This window comes from Pongo abelii, chromosome 10, assembly GCF_028885655.2.
Source record: "Pongo abelii isolate AG06213 chromosome 10, NHGRI_mPonAbe1-v2.0_pri, whole genome shotgun sequence".
Taxonomy (NCBI): Eukaryota; Metazoa; Chordata; class Mammalia; order Primates; family Hominidae; genus Pongo; species Pongo abelii.
Genome location: NC_071995.2, coordinates 73535787 through 73548956, shown reverse-complemented (window position 1 = coordinate 73548956; position 13170 = coordinate 73535787). Strand labels below are relative to the sequence as shown.

The window sequence follows — 13170 nt, the reverse complement described above, 5'->3', positions numbered from 1 at the left end:
TGTACTTAAAATGTGTGAGTTTTTATCTTTGAAAATGAAAAATAAGGACTAGTAAATAATTATATGTAAATATTGTTTCAGTTTTTTTCTGATACATTATGAAGTATTCTAATCTTTATGCAGATATCTTTGCAGATTAGGAACATTTTCTTTTCTTTATTATTTCTCTTTCCTTGGCTCTTCTCTATTCTTTAGAAACACCAATTTGTAGATTTATATGCCATACATATTTCCTTTATTTTTTCATATATATTTTGACCTCTATTCTTCACCTTTGTGTTTCTGAGAAAAATTTTCAAGGTTGCTTTGACTTGTTATTTCCTGTATGCATGGCCAGGTCTGTTTTATTCTTCCATTCTGCATTAATTTTCTGTAACTATATTAACAAATTACCACAAACTTGGTGGCTAAAACAACATTAATTTATTCTCTCACTGTTCTGGAGGCCCAAAGTCCAAAATCAAGGTGTTGGCAGGGCTGTGCTCCCTCTAAAGGCTCTTAAGAATCTGTTCCTTGATTTTTCCAGCTTCTGGTGGCCTTAGCTCCTTGGCTTGTGGATGCATCACTGTAGCTGCTTCCACTGTGGTCACACTACCTCCTCTTCTGTGTGTCTTATGCTGAATCCTCCTCTCCATCTCTTACAAGTATACATGTGATTGCATTTAGCCCTCACCCAAATAATCTAGAATAAACTCCTTCTCTCAAGATTCTTATATTAACCACATCTTTGCCATATTAGGTAATATTCACACTTTTGCCATTTAAGTAATATTGACAGGTTCTGGAAATTAGGACCTAAACATAACATTGGTAGAGGGGCACCATTCATCCCACTATACCTTTTAATTTTCAATTTGGTTGTTTTACATTCATTTCTACCCAGTATTTTATAATATTGTAATGGATTGATTTTTCTACCAACTATCCTTAAGAGAGATAATGTGATTGCCTATTTTAGGTACATAATCAAATAAGAATTGGACTGACTTGACTGATAACTGTTCCAATCTAGATCCTTCAAGGTAGACTTGCCAATATTTGTATCAAAGGAAAAATGGTTAACAGAAATTTCAAGACAAAGAAGCTTATGCAAAAAGAGAGTAGCAAGAAAAAAAGTGTAATTTCAACAACTGGTAGCTTCATCTTGTCACTGTAGTCATCTGAGACCCCAGTACTCACTATTCTTATTAAGGTCACCAAATACCTTCATCTCATCTAATGGAACTGTCAGTTCTCCTTCCTCAATTTCTCATTCTCTCAGCAGCATCTCATAGATTTAACCAGTCTGGGCTTCTTAGCTCATGTTCTTCACTTGACTTCCAAGTACCTCACCAGCAGGTTTTTGGTTTCCCTCATATCTCATTAGCCTCTCTTCATTCTCCTTTACTAGCCCTTTTGCCTTAGTTTGAAATAGCGTAGTGCCCCAGGACTTAGTTCTTAAATTGTCTCTATATTCACTCTCCCACATGCTGATCTAATTCACTGTGACTTCCACTTCAGGGCCTTTATACCAGAAGCTTCCTCTACTTAGAAAACAACCACATACTTTCATATGGCTATCTGCTTCTCATGATTCATTCACACTTCCTACATTTATTTTTCTATCTAATATACCCAAATAGAAAACATATCTTTTGATCTTCTCTAAGTTAATGAAATCACCATCCACCCAGTTTTTTAGACTAAAGACATAGGCATAGTGTTGCTTGATTATTTTATTCAAATTATCCCCAAACTCAAGCCAATCGGCTTGTATTATTAGCTCCACCTTCATAATATACCCAGAAACTGACCTTTCCTCATCATTTCCATTCTATGGTAGGCAGAATTCTAAGATGAATCACAAGATCCTGCACTCCTCATGTACATGCCATGCATAATTCTCAGGAGAGTGAATATGATGAATTTTACTTCCATAATTATATTATAAGGCACCACTGACCTTAAAATATTGACATTATCTAGGTTGGCCTTGACTCATCCTATGGGTGTTTTAAAAGCAGAGAGTTTTCTTTAGCTGGTCACAGAAGAGGAGACAGAGATTTGAAACATGAAAAGGCTCTGACATACCTTGGCTGACTTGAAGATGGCGAGGCCATGTGTCAAAGAAACATGGGCAGCTCCAGAAGAAGAGACAACACATGGCTCAGAGCCAGCAAGAAAACAAGGACAAGAGTCCATCACCATACAGAGCTAAATTCTGCTCACAGCCTGAATGAGCTTGGAAGCAGGTACTTCTCCAATCCTCCAGGTGAATACTTAGTCAACATCTGGATTTTGGCCTTTGAGACCCTGGGAAGAAAATCCTGCTACAATATGCCTGTGCTCATGACCTATAGAACTGTTTGATAATAAATGGGTGCTGCTTTAAATCACTACATTTGTGGTAATTCATTATCCAACTCGATAAACAATCCACATGCTAAAACCCTAATCCAAAATATCAGTCTGTAGCCTGTACTACAGGAAACAGCCTCCTAATTCTACTTCCTCTTTACACTCTTGTTTCCTTATATTTCATTCTCTACCAACAGCCACAGTAATCTTTTTGTTAAGGTGTTCTTTTCAAAACAAAAATGAGATCACGTCACTCTGTGCTTAAGACCTTCCAATGGCTTTGTCATTACTTAGGATAAATCCCAAAATCTTTAACATAATGTATGTTATTATATTTGGTCTAGCTGTCATCTAACTCTCCACCTCAACTCCTACCTCTAAGCACAGTTAATCCTTTCTCGGACATGTTAAACTCATTCCAATCTCTGAGATTTTTATACATGTTCCAATCTGGAACATACTTCGACCTGGAACATCTGGTTTTCAGCTCAAATGACACCCTTCTTCTGTGACTACCCTATCTACCTTCTAGACCAGTCATTCTCTATTTGCTAATCTTGCTTTTTACAGTATATTTTATTGTCTAATTAAAATGTTATTTATCTATGTGTTCACTTACTAAAAAGTGTTTGTCTCCCTGCCAAGACTATAAACTAAATGTAGTGTCTTTTTGCGTCTTGTTAGCAGAAAGAACAGAGCCTGTACGTACTTGCTGAGTGAATAAATGAGGATTTGTGCCCCAGAAAAACCTCTACCAACCCCCTCCTCCCCAGTGTACAATTCTGTTTGAATTTGCAAGACCAATCAGTAGTAATTTTTAAAGTTTCTGCATGTAATAGGTATCCCAATGCTTCCAGTCTGTAGGAGTGAAAGGACACATAAAAGGTTTTGCAACTCTATATTCCAAACTTATTTTGCATGTCTATATTCAAAGTTAGCAAGACTTCTCATCAGGAAAGAGCTTTCTGAGTTTAATTTGACACACAGCATAGTTCTATTGTTTTTCTTAGCCAGGGGAATACAATCAGTAATCACGGCTTTTTAAATTTTTCTTTCTGGTTTAGTCCCAAAGCATTTTATTTGGCAGAAATTCCTTCTCAATCTTGGTAGGCAGTCAATTCTTACTGTTTATGTAAGATGTTAATTCGAACATTTTCTAACTTATTTGGAAGTTATAATAATATTATTTATAGTATTATATTGACCTGTAAGAAAGCTTGGAACTTTCCAAAAGAGCTCTCAAGAAATGGAAGCTATTTTGAGATGCAGTTATTTTCCATCATTTGAAGGCACTCAGGTATACGGTATAGTCATATATGAATAGCTTGACTAAAAGATGTTTGAAGTGCTTTTCAATCTCTGAGATGTTACAATTCCTTATACGTATAAGACAGGTCCCAGTTAATAATGTAATCTTCAAGGGGTGGTCAATTAAAAGTGTTCTTCATGTTACAGAACTGACATATTCATGAGACAATTCTTACTAAATAAATTTCAACACATCTAATTTTCTTTCTACTTTTACTATAAATTTTAGAATAAACTATTTTGGAAAATAATTTTTCTTACACTAATTAAGTGAAATATTGTGAAATAATACTAAAGTTAAGGTTACGCCAGGAAGTAATATTTGGCTAGTGTATAAGTAAAATCAATATGTCCAATTTAAGACTTATTTCATTATAAAATTGATTGAAAATGTTTCAATGTAAAGTATTATATTTTATAGTTCAAAAAACACTCATAAAATATATTAAATTTAGAAAAACTTACCTTGAAATATTCTGAATTTATTTTTATATTCTTTTATTAATTTTAAGTAACTTACCCTGGTGCATAGTTGCATATGAAAATTGCTGCATGTATAATATGTCCAATTTTTGAACATGGAGTAACAGCACAACCAACTTTGTAAGAGTGGTCCCAAACAAGCTAAAGTAAAATTTTCGAGAAAGACACAAAATTTAATTTTAAACATTGACTTTCATATTATAAACAATAATATATTCCATTCACATAGAACTTTTCACCAAGCAATTCAAGAAATATAAACTATTTTCATTTAGAGACATGTAGAGAGTTACCAAGGAGTTCGGGCAGCATTTTCAACACTGTATTTAGAGAAATACTTCAATAGGTTCTACCAATAACATATTCTTTTTTTTTTAAATTTTATTTTATTATTATTATACTTCAAGTTTTAGGGTACATGTGCACAACGTGCAGGTTTCTTACATATGTATACATGTGCCATGCTGGTGTGCTGCACCCATTAACTCGTCATTTAGCATTAGGTATATCTCCTAATGCTATCCCTCCCCACTTCCCCCACCCCACAACAGTCCCCGGAGTGTGATGTTCCCCTTCCTGTGTCCATGTGTTCTCATTGTTCAATTCCCACCTATGAGTGAGAACATGCGGTGTTTGGTTTTTTGTCTTTGCAATAGTTTGCTGAGAATGATGGTTTCCAGTTTCATCCATATCACTACAAAGGACATGAACTCTTCATTTTTTATGGCTGCATAGTATTCCATGGTGTATATGTGCCACATTTTCTTAATCCAGTCTATCGTTGTTGGACATTTGGGTTGGTTCCAAGTCTTTGCTATTGTGAATAGTGCCACAATAAACATACGTGTGCATGTGTCTTTATAGCTGTATGATTTATAATCCTTTGGGTATATACTCAGTAATGGGATGGCTGGGTCAAATGGTATTTCTAGTTCTAGATCCCTGAGGAATCGCCACACTGACTTCCACAATGGTTGAACTAGTTTACAGTCCCACCAACAGTGTAAAAGTGTTCCTATTTCTCCACATCCTCTCCAGCACCTGTTGTTTCCTGACTTTTTAATGATCGCCATTCTAACTGGTGTGAGATGGTATCTCATTGTGGTTTTGATTTGCATTTCTCTGATGGCCAGCGATGATGAGCATTTTTTCATGTGTTTTTTGGCTGCATAAATGTCTTCTTTTGAGAAGTGTCTGTTCATATCCTTTGCCCACTTTTTGATGGGGTTGTTTTTTTTTTTCTTGTAAATTTGTTTGAGTTCATTGTAGATTCTGGATATTAGCCCTTTGTCAGACGCGTAAGTTGCGAAAATTTTCTCCCATTTTGTAGGTTGTCTGTTCACTCTGATGGTAGTTTCTTTTGCTGTGCAGAAGCTCTTTAGTTTAATTTTGGCTTGTAAGAACTGTTTGAGAACATGGTTGATCCAGAATAATGCTTCAGAGCCAAAGGAAGTCATGCCTGATGAATCAATTTTCAACCTCTGGTTGAATTGGAAAGTTCTAGGTTATTGTAAGAGAGGAAGATGAGAAAGAGGAGAAAAAGTTTTTAAACGATGGAAGTTGTGGAAAAAAGGGAGAAAAAGAGAGACAATCCGATTACAGAAAAGTAAAAAATATACAAGAGTAGAGAAGTATTGAATGCTATTGGCATTTCTCCTTCTCTTTGTTAAGAAAATTCTATTGTAGGATAAAACAAAATCTGGCCTCTTCATTAAAAAATGAAATAAAAGAGCTGGTTCCTACAAAAGAGAAACAGATCTTGAATTGGAGTGAAAAAGATGGGAATAATCAAAGGCATTCCAGAAATTATCTGTATAACTTTAATATTTCTAATACTTCCAAGTGAACCAAAAAGTACTGGTTTGTTTTGTTAACCTCTGTGCAAGCAAGAGGAACCATTCTTGTTTCATTCTTTTATCTGAAGCCTTAGTGGTTTTAAAAGTGTGATTCTTAAAGAAATAAAGAGACACATTAAAAAGGTGATACATTAAAAGAATAAAGAACAGAGTATCTGCAAGAGTTAAAGTGAAGTTAAGCATGTCAAATGCAGGAAATGAAAAGGTCTAGGAGACTAGAATTAAGGAGTAAAAACACACAGTACTATGTTAGGGAGTAGATTTGGTTAGTTTATTGAGTATTAAAGTCATATTAAAGAGGCTAGGTTTGATAGGAGCAAATCAATGGAGAATCACTATAACTTTCTAGAAGAAATGATCAGATTAAAAAAACTGATGAAAAAATTTTTGAAGCATGATTGGATGAAAGAGAAAGACATGAGTTCAACATGGACAAATTCCAAAGTGTTAAGTTCTACATAAAACGTGACATCAGGGTCTATTGACTGAAAAACTAACTTTTAAATAAATGTGGAAGTTCATGGAATAATTTCTTGATTCCTGAAACAAATATTTATTGCAGACTTAATGTCATGTTGTTATGTTGAGAATATATGGATGAAAAGGTAAGATCCCTGCCCTCAGCATAGTATCAGACACATAAATAATTGTTAAACAATGTGATGTATAAAATAACAAAGGTTATGTACCTGAAATGAAAAGTGCTTCAATATTCCTGGTGTATAAAGTGTGAGGGTGGATTATTGAACCAGAGGCAGGGAAATAATACTATTAATTTGCATTTCAAATGTTTTAATCAATCAGCTATATAGTAGTATGTGTACTGATATGTGCAAAAGCATCTTCTATGTATGTTTATAATCAATCATTTATGAAGTATTTTTATTTACTGGTTTCTTTCCTCCTTTTCCAGTATACATTATTTTTAGGAAAGTGCCTTTCATCTTTGAACATGGTGATTAGGTTTACTGTATTTAAAATAATGTTTTAATTGTATGGTTCACATAAAAGATGGGATGGTAGACATTTTGAAGACTAGGAAGATTGATTAAAATTGTGATCTTATTAAATGTAATAATTTTATTATTTGAGTTTATGTACAAATTTGAAACATAATAAAACTAGGCACAAAGCAATTAAGAAGTGTTTGAATTAATAACAAAATAAAAATTAGATACCTGAATATAATTAGAACAGTCTCCAGAGCAACTGCCATTTTCAAAATTGTACCTTTTCTTCTCTGCATGCCAACTTCTGATAGCAATACTTGCAGTAAATTCATTTTCAGGGCCGACCCACATATTTTCACCAATACCATAAAATTTAGGATGGACCATTTGTACATCTTGTAAATAAATATTATGCTCAAACAAACATTTTTTTCCCCATGCTCTAGCAGTCCGTGATAAAGCTACATCCCAAGTCTGAAAAATATTCAAAAAGCAAAGAGAACAAAATAAGAAGTTTTTTTGTAGTCTAAAATATTTTTTCTTGAGTTCTTATCATTAGATTTAAAGGAAACAATTCTAACTTTGTACTTGTGCATCTTGGTTGAGAAATTTCTACTGGGAAAAACTTCTATGGGATAATCAAAAATGAAATGACCATTTCCTGAGACAAAGGACTATGTATATATTTGTAATTAAAATATTAGAATGCCAGGTGATGGAAATGATAATACTCTTACATGTAGTCTGTTCAGAAGTATGTAATACACTTACCTATAGTCTGCTCAGAGTATATATTTTTAAACTCATGCCTTTTTGTACACAGAAATACAACAATCTAAAATATTATTTAAGAGGTATTTATTAAATAATGATTATATGCAAAATATCATATTGTCAAGAATAAAATGCTAAGTCAGCATAAATTTTGCCCTCAAATTGCTTTATTAAAATTAGGTATATTTTATATATATCTGATTAGATATACATCTTATATATATTGGATTAGATATACATCTTATATATATATTGGATTAGATATACATCATATATATTGGATTAGATATACATCTTATATATATATCGGATTAGATATACATCTTATATATATATCGGATTAGATATATATCTTATATATATATCAGATTACATATATATTATATATATAAGATCCGATATATATATAAGATTAGAGAATAAGAGAGAAAGAGAAGACAGAAAGAGAATATATATATGTGTGTATATATATACACACACACACACACACAAACAAAAAAAAAACTTTTAACACATGGTAGTAGTTGGTGAGTGTTACAAATAAGGCACATATAAAGTTTGTTGCAGAAATATGAGAAAATAGCATAAGATGCTGTTCCCTGGCTAGCTATCTGGAAATAACCAGAAATGTGTGCTTTTATCATCATTTAGAGACTCATTAAATTAATTGTTAGTGAAGGACAAGAACAAAAACCACACACTAGAAAAATCAACAAAATAGTGGTGAAACCAAAAATACTAAATACATATGTTACAGTGTATCAGAAAGTAAACATCTGAAAATCAATACTCATACTTCCTTAGAGCAGGAGTGTCCAACATTTTGGCTTTCCTGGTCCACATTGGAAGGAGAATTGTCTTAGGCCACAGATAAAATACACTAACACTAAGAATAGCTGATGACCTAGTAAAAAAAAATCGCAAAAGAATTCATAACATTTTAAGAAAGTTTACAAATGTGTGTTGGGCTGCATTCAAAGTTTTCCTGGGCCTCATGCAGCCTGCAGGCCACAGATTGAACAAGCTTGCCTTAGAGTTTTCTTAGTGAATCCCATAGATTATACATACATACAATATAGAAAAAAAAAATATCAGACCTTTAGAATATCTCCCTACTACTTCCCTTCCCCTAAGGTAACCACTATTAAAAAAATTGCCTGTGTATACATCTCTCTATCTCTGTATATACAAACATACACACACATTTAACTATAAGTTTGGCTGTTTTAAATGAGTATTTTGTGATTTTTTTCCCTTGCACTATTGTGATCATATCATATATAATATTATTGGCCTTGAACTTTCAGTTTTCATGTAGAGAAAGAGCTCCATATTAACATAACTAGATTTGCTTAATTTTTACAAGGTCTACATAGTATTCCACATCATGGATAGCCTATAATAAATGTAACCATTTCACCATTAATAGACTTTTAGATTGTTTCCCATTTACAAACAATGTCCCATGGACTATACTTCAACCTGATGTATTATGCATATAGTTCACATACCTCATTCTTACTACATAGCAGTCACTATTTTAAGTGTATTTTATGTATTATCTCACTGAATGTTCCAATAACCCTAGGAGGTATGCATTATTATTATTATTTCTGTTTGCCCAGAGGAAGTAACTAAAACACAAAGAGGTTAAGTAGTTTAAATGTATTAAATGTCACATAGACAGTAAATTTTGGAGCCTGGATTTAAACCCATGAAATCTAATTCCCAACTCCAAGTTTATAAGCATTTTACTTCTCACGACTATGTGCAAATAAATTGTAATAGCTCCAAATTCTTTTATTCAACTATGAATAAAAATCATAATTGAAAAGAGAGGTTAAAGTTTCAAGAAGCAGTTAATGAGATATTTAATGAAATATGTCAAGACAAGGTTGATAAATGTGCTTTGAGAAGGCAAAAAATTTTTGTTAGCCATTAGTCTTTGTTTAGCTAGAAAAGCTGAATCCATACTCTAATTTGTACTCTCTTATAGGTAACAGAAGATTTTAAGATTTTATTTCAATATATTTCCCTAGAATATGTCTAGGTATGGGCCTTTTCTCATTAATTGGGCTTAGCATTTGGTGGACTCCATTAAAAAATAATTTTAAAAGGAAGGTATAATCATAACTCTCATACATGTGTCAATGATGTTAAGTGATTAATTAATGAGGGAACTACTAAGATATTATAGCTTGTTCAAGAAAAATCCAAAGAATTCTCAAGGTTATATGCTGTAAAGAAGTGCTGAAATCCATTCACAAATAAATGCAAAAACTGGGTCTTATCCACAGAGAAATAGTCAATTACATTTCATCAGACACAATGAATTTGCATTTCTATGAGCAAAATTAGTTGCATTACAATCATTTTTCTACAATTTAAAAATTGTAAATTTCCTAGCTTAAAGACAATTATAGAAAAGATCATTGCTGTGTGTAAGATAAACAGTGCACAAAATATTGTATTTCACAATTTTCCCTGACATTTATCTTAATCTAAAAACTTATGTCCTCAGCTCTAGAAAATTTGCTTCTGTTATTTCTTAATTTTCTCCCCTTTATTTTGTTTTATTGTTCCACACCATTTGTAAGATTTAGGAACTTTGCATTCTATTCTCCCTGTCTTTTAATTTTCCCTTTGTGCTTTTACACATTCATTTATTTATTCATCCATTCAATACATGGGAATATCTCAGTGAATAAGCTGAAGGATATAAAGTCGCAGATGAAAAATTTCATTATTGAAGAAAAAAATATTCATGACATTTGTTAACACACTAATGAAGGCTTTAGAAGACTTGCAACAGGGGAGACACCTGAGGCTCAACTCCAAACACAGCAAGGATAAGTGGGGATTTATAGCCATGGAGTACGATGGGGGGGTCAATGAATAAAAAATTATTATGAGGAGACATCAAGTTTGAGGGAGTTCTTGCTACATTGATCTAACAGGATTCTTGATGAAGACAGGCCAGTGTAGTCAGGTCAGGCCAGGTAGAGCTCAAGGGTAGGGGATGAAGATTTTGATCAGATGATATTCAGAGTAATCAGATATTGAGGGTGGGAGACTCTCCTTAAACTGGGCTAGGTGGGACTTTTGTGAAAACTGGGTGATGCAGGCCATAGGACAGGGCCTAAGTCCCAGGCCTAGCCAGAGAGGGCTCAGGAAAGTCTGACTACAGTTTGGTTAAGTAGAGAGTCTTCATCAGGCCCCTCTTGTATTTGTATCTCTCTCTCTCTTTCTTTTTTTTTTTTTTTTTTTTTGAGATAGGGACTTGCTTTGTTGCCCAGGCTAGAATGCAGTAGTGTGATTGTGGCTCAATGTAGCCTCAAACTCCTGGGCTCAACTGATCCTCCTTTGTTAGCCTCCCTAGTAGCTGGGATTACAGGTGTGCACCACCACACCCAGCTAATTCTTTTATTTTTTTGTACAGACAGGGTCTCACCATATTGCCAAAGCTGGTCACAAACTCCTGGGCTCAAGTGATCCTCCCACCTCAGCCTCCCAAAGTGTTGGGATTACAGGTGTGAGCCACCATACCCAACACCTCTCTTCTTATTTGACAATGCATTTCATGCAATTTAACCTATTAAATAAGTCTAATTAGTTTTAACTTTTTTAAAAAAACAAAGTAAAGGAACAAATTCTTTGAGATAGTCTAGGGTTCTGGGAAATTTCAAGTTCAGTCCAAAATTAAGGTTTCATTTAGAATTTGATCTTGGAAAAGCAATGTCATAAAAAATTTCGAAAGGTTTGAACACTTGACTAAATAAGAACTTAGACAGCTATGAAACAATACTTAAGCAATCTATTTAACCAATATGACAAAAGATTTCCAAAGTAACTATGGGGGTAACATAATTTTTTTTTTTAAAAAGACCTTAGCTCTTTTAAAAGTGAGAATGCTTGGTTTTCTTAAATAATCAGGAAAATAATAAAGTTGATATAAAGCACAGGAAATTATTTTAAGATACACAATCTTTTTATTCTAAGTCGATTACTTTAAAAGCAAAAAAAAAAAAAAGACAAAAAAACTTTTGACAATTTCTTATTAAGAGCAGACCAGTAACCCAAGTAAATGTTGTCATTTTTACAGAGAAAAAATCAAATTCTAGTTTTGCATCAGTGTACTTTTAATTTTAAATGTCATTTAAGATTTTCTAAAAAACCATTATAAATAAAACCATCTGGTCTTAGCCAGCTTTGACCATGCAACATAAATTTTTCTTTTCACAAGACTTTCAAACTTTCTATATCCATATTTCTATATTTGTTGAAGGCCGAAAGAGTGAGGGACATGATCAACTCATATAACCACTGTAGGCTATGTGAGTAAACTGCAAACTGTTCTCATGAAAGTGGGTTGTTGGCAAACTGACAAACTGCGTCTGCTGCCCAGAAAGAATGCTGAGGGCAGTCATGACCCAGGCATAAGTGTTTTTTGTGATTAGGTACATCTGAAGCATATTAGTAATAATATGAACCTGTGATCAATTATGCAACTGACCAATTGTTACTTCTTCCTCCCTGCTCATTCTACCCAATAAATACGAAGGGCTGTGGAAGCTCAGGGTGGCTGCCCTTGCTCACTAGAGGCAGGGAGCCCTCTTCTTCTTCCCCATGTTACCCTTCCTTCAAAACAGTTTCTTTCAAGTTTTCATTTCTGCGTTTGTCCTCTGTTCAGTCTTGTAATGACGGTCTCAAGCAGTAACAGTAGTGACTGTTGTAGTGATGGTCTCAAGCAGTAATCGTGGCAGTCTGCCACATATATTGTCCTAAATTTTCTTCTTTCTCATCTTGACCAGTCATTTTAAGACAAAATTACTTCCTCCTTCTCTTGAAAAAAACATATCCTACATTCCTTGTAAACTTTTCATACAAAGTGTTTGTATACATTACTACCATTGATTTCACAGAGAAAAACTAGGAAGTAAATAGCTGTGAATTATTTGTCACATACCAGCATTCTATAGTAGACTAGCAAATTTTATGAATATGGCCACCTCACTAGCTTTTATAGGTATTTTCTGTTTCATAGTATTAAAAACTAAAAGTGTGTAAACCTAAACTTATGTTTAAAAATGAATGTTTCAGCAGTTTATCTTACTTAGACATTATCAATGAATATCTATTAATTTAATCTAACATAACTTTAAGACTATAAATTACGAAAAAGATTTTGGAAACTATTTTTAGTAAGACATAACACTAAACAAAGCTACCTAGCATCTCAAGTTATTTCCTTGTTAACTATTCTTATGGCACATGCATGTTAGGTAAATATAAAAGAATAACAACAGCAAAAAAACTCAAAAGGGTTAAATACACATTTGTTGTTTGTTTCACTTGATACATATGAAGTAATAGATATCAAGAAATTCATTTTTACTGCATCTTTATTTGTACATGTGTTCTTAGGATGAATTTATAATTTTTATAATCTTAAATATCTAGTA

At 33.2% G+C, this 13170-nt stretch overlaps 1 protein-coding gene across 1 annotated transcript in view; it reads right to left on the bottom strand.

Moving 5' to 3' along the window:
- Positions 1 to 13170, bottom strand: part of LOC100433453 (GLIPR1 like 2) — a 46516-nt gene that overhangs the window by 13789 nt on the left and 19557 nt on the right. Inside the window, exons 2-3 of the mRNA XM_002823531.3 lie at positions 7163 to 7408; positions 4166 to 4269 (exon numbers count right to left, since the gene is read on the bottom strand). Coding sequence (XP_002823577.1) covers positions 4166 to 4269; positions 7163 to 7408 — 350 coding nt within the window. The remainder of the gene's footprint in view (positions 1 to 4165; positions 4270 to 7162; positions 7409 to 13170) is intronic.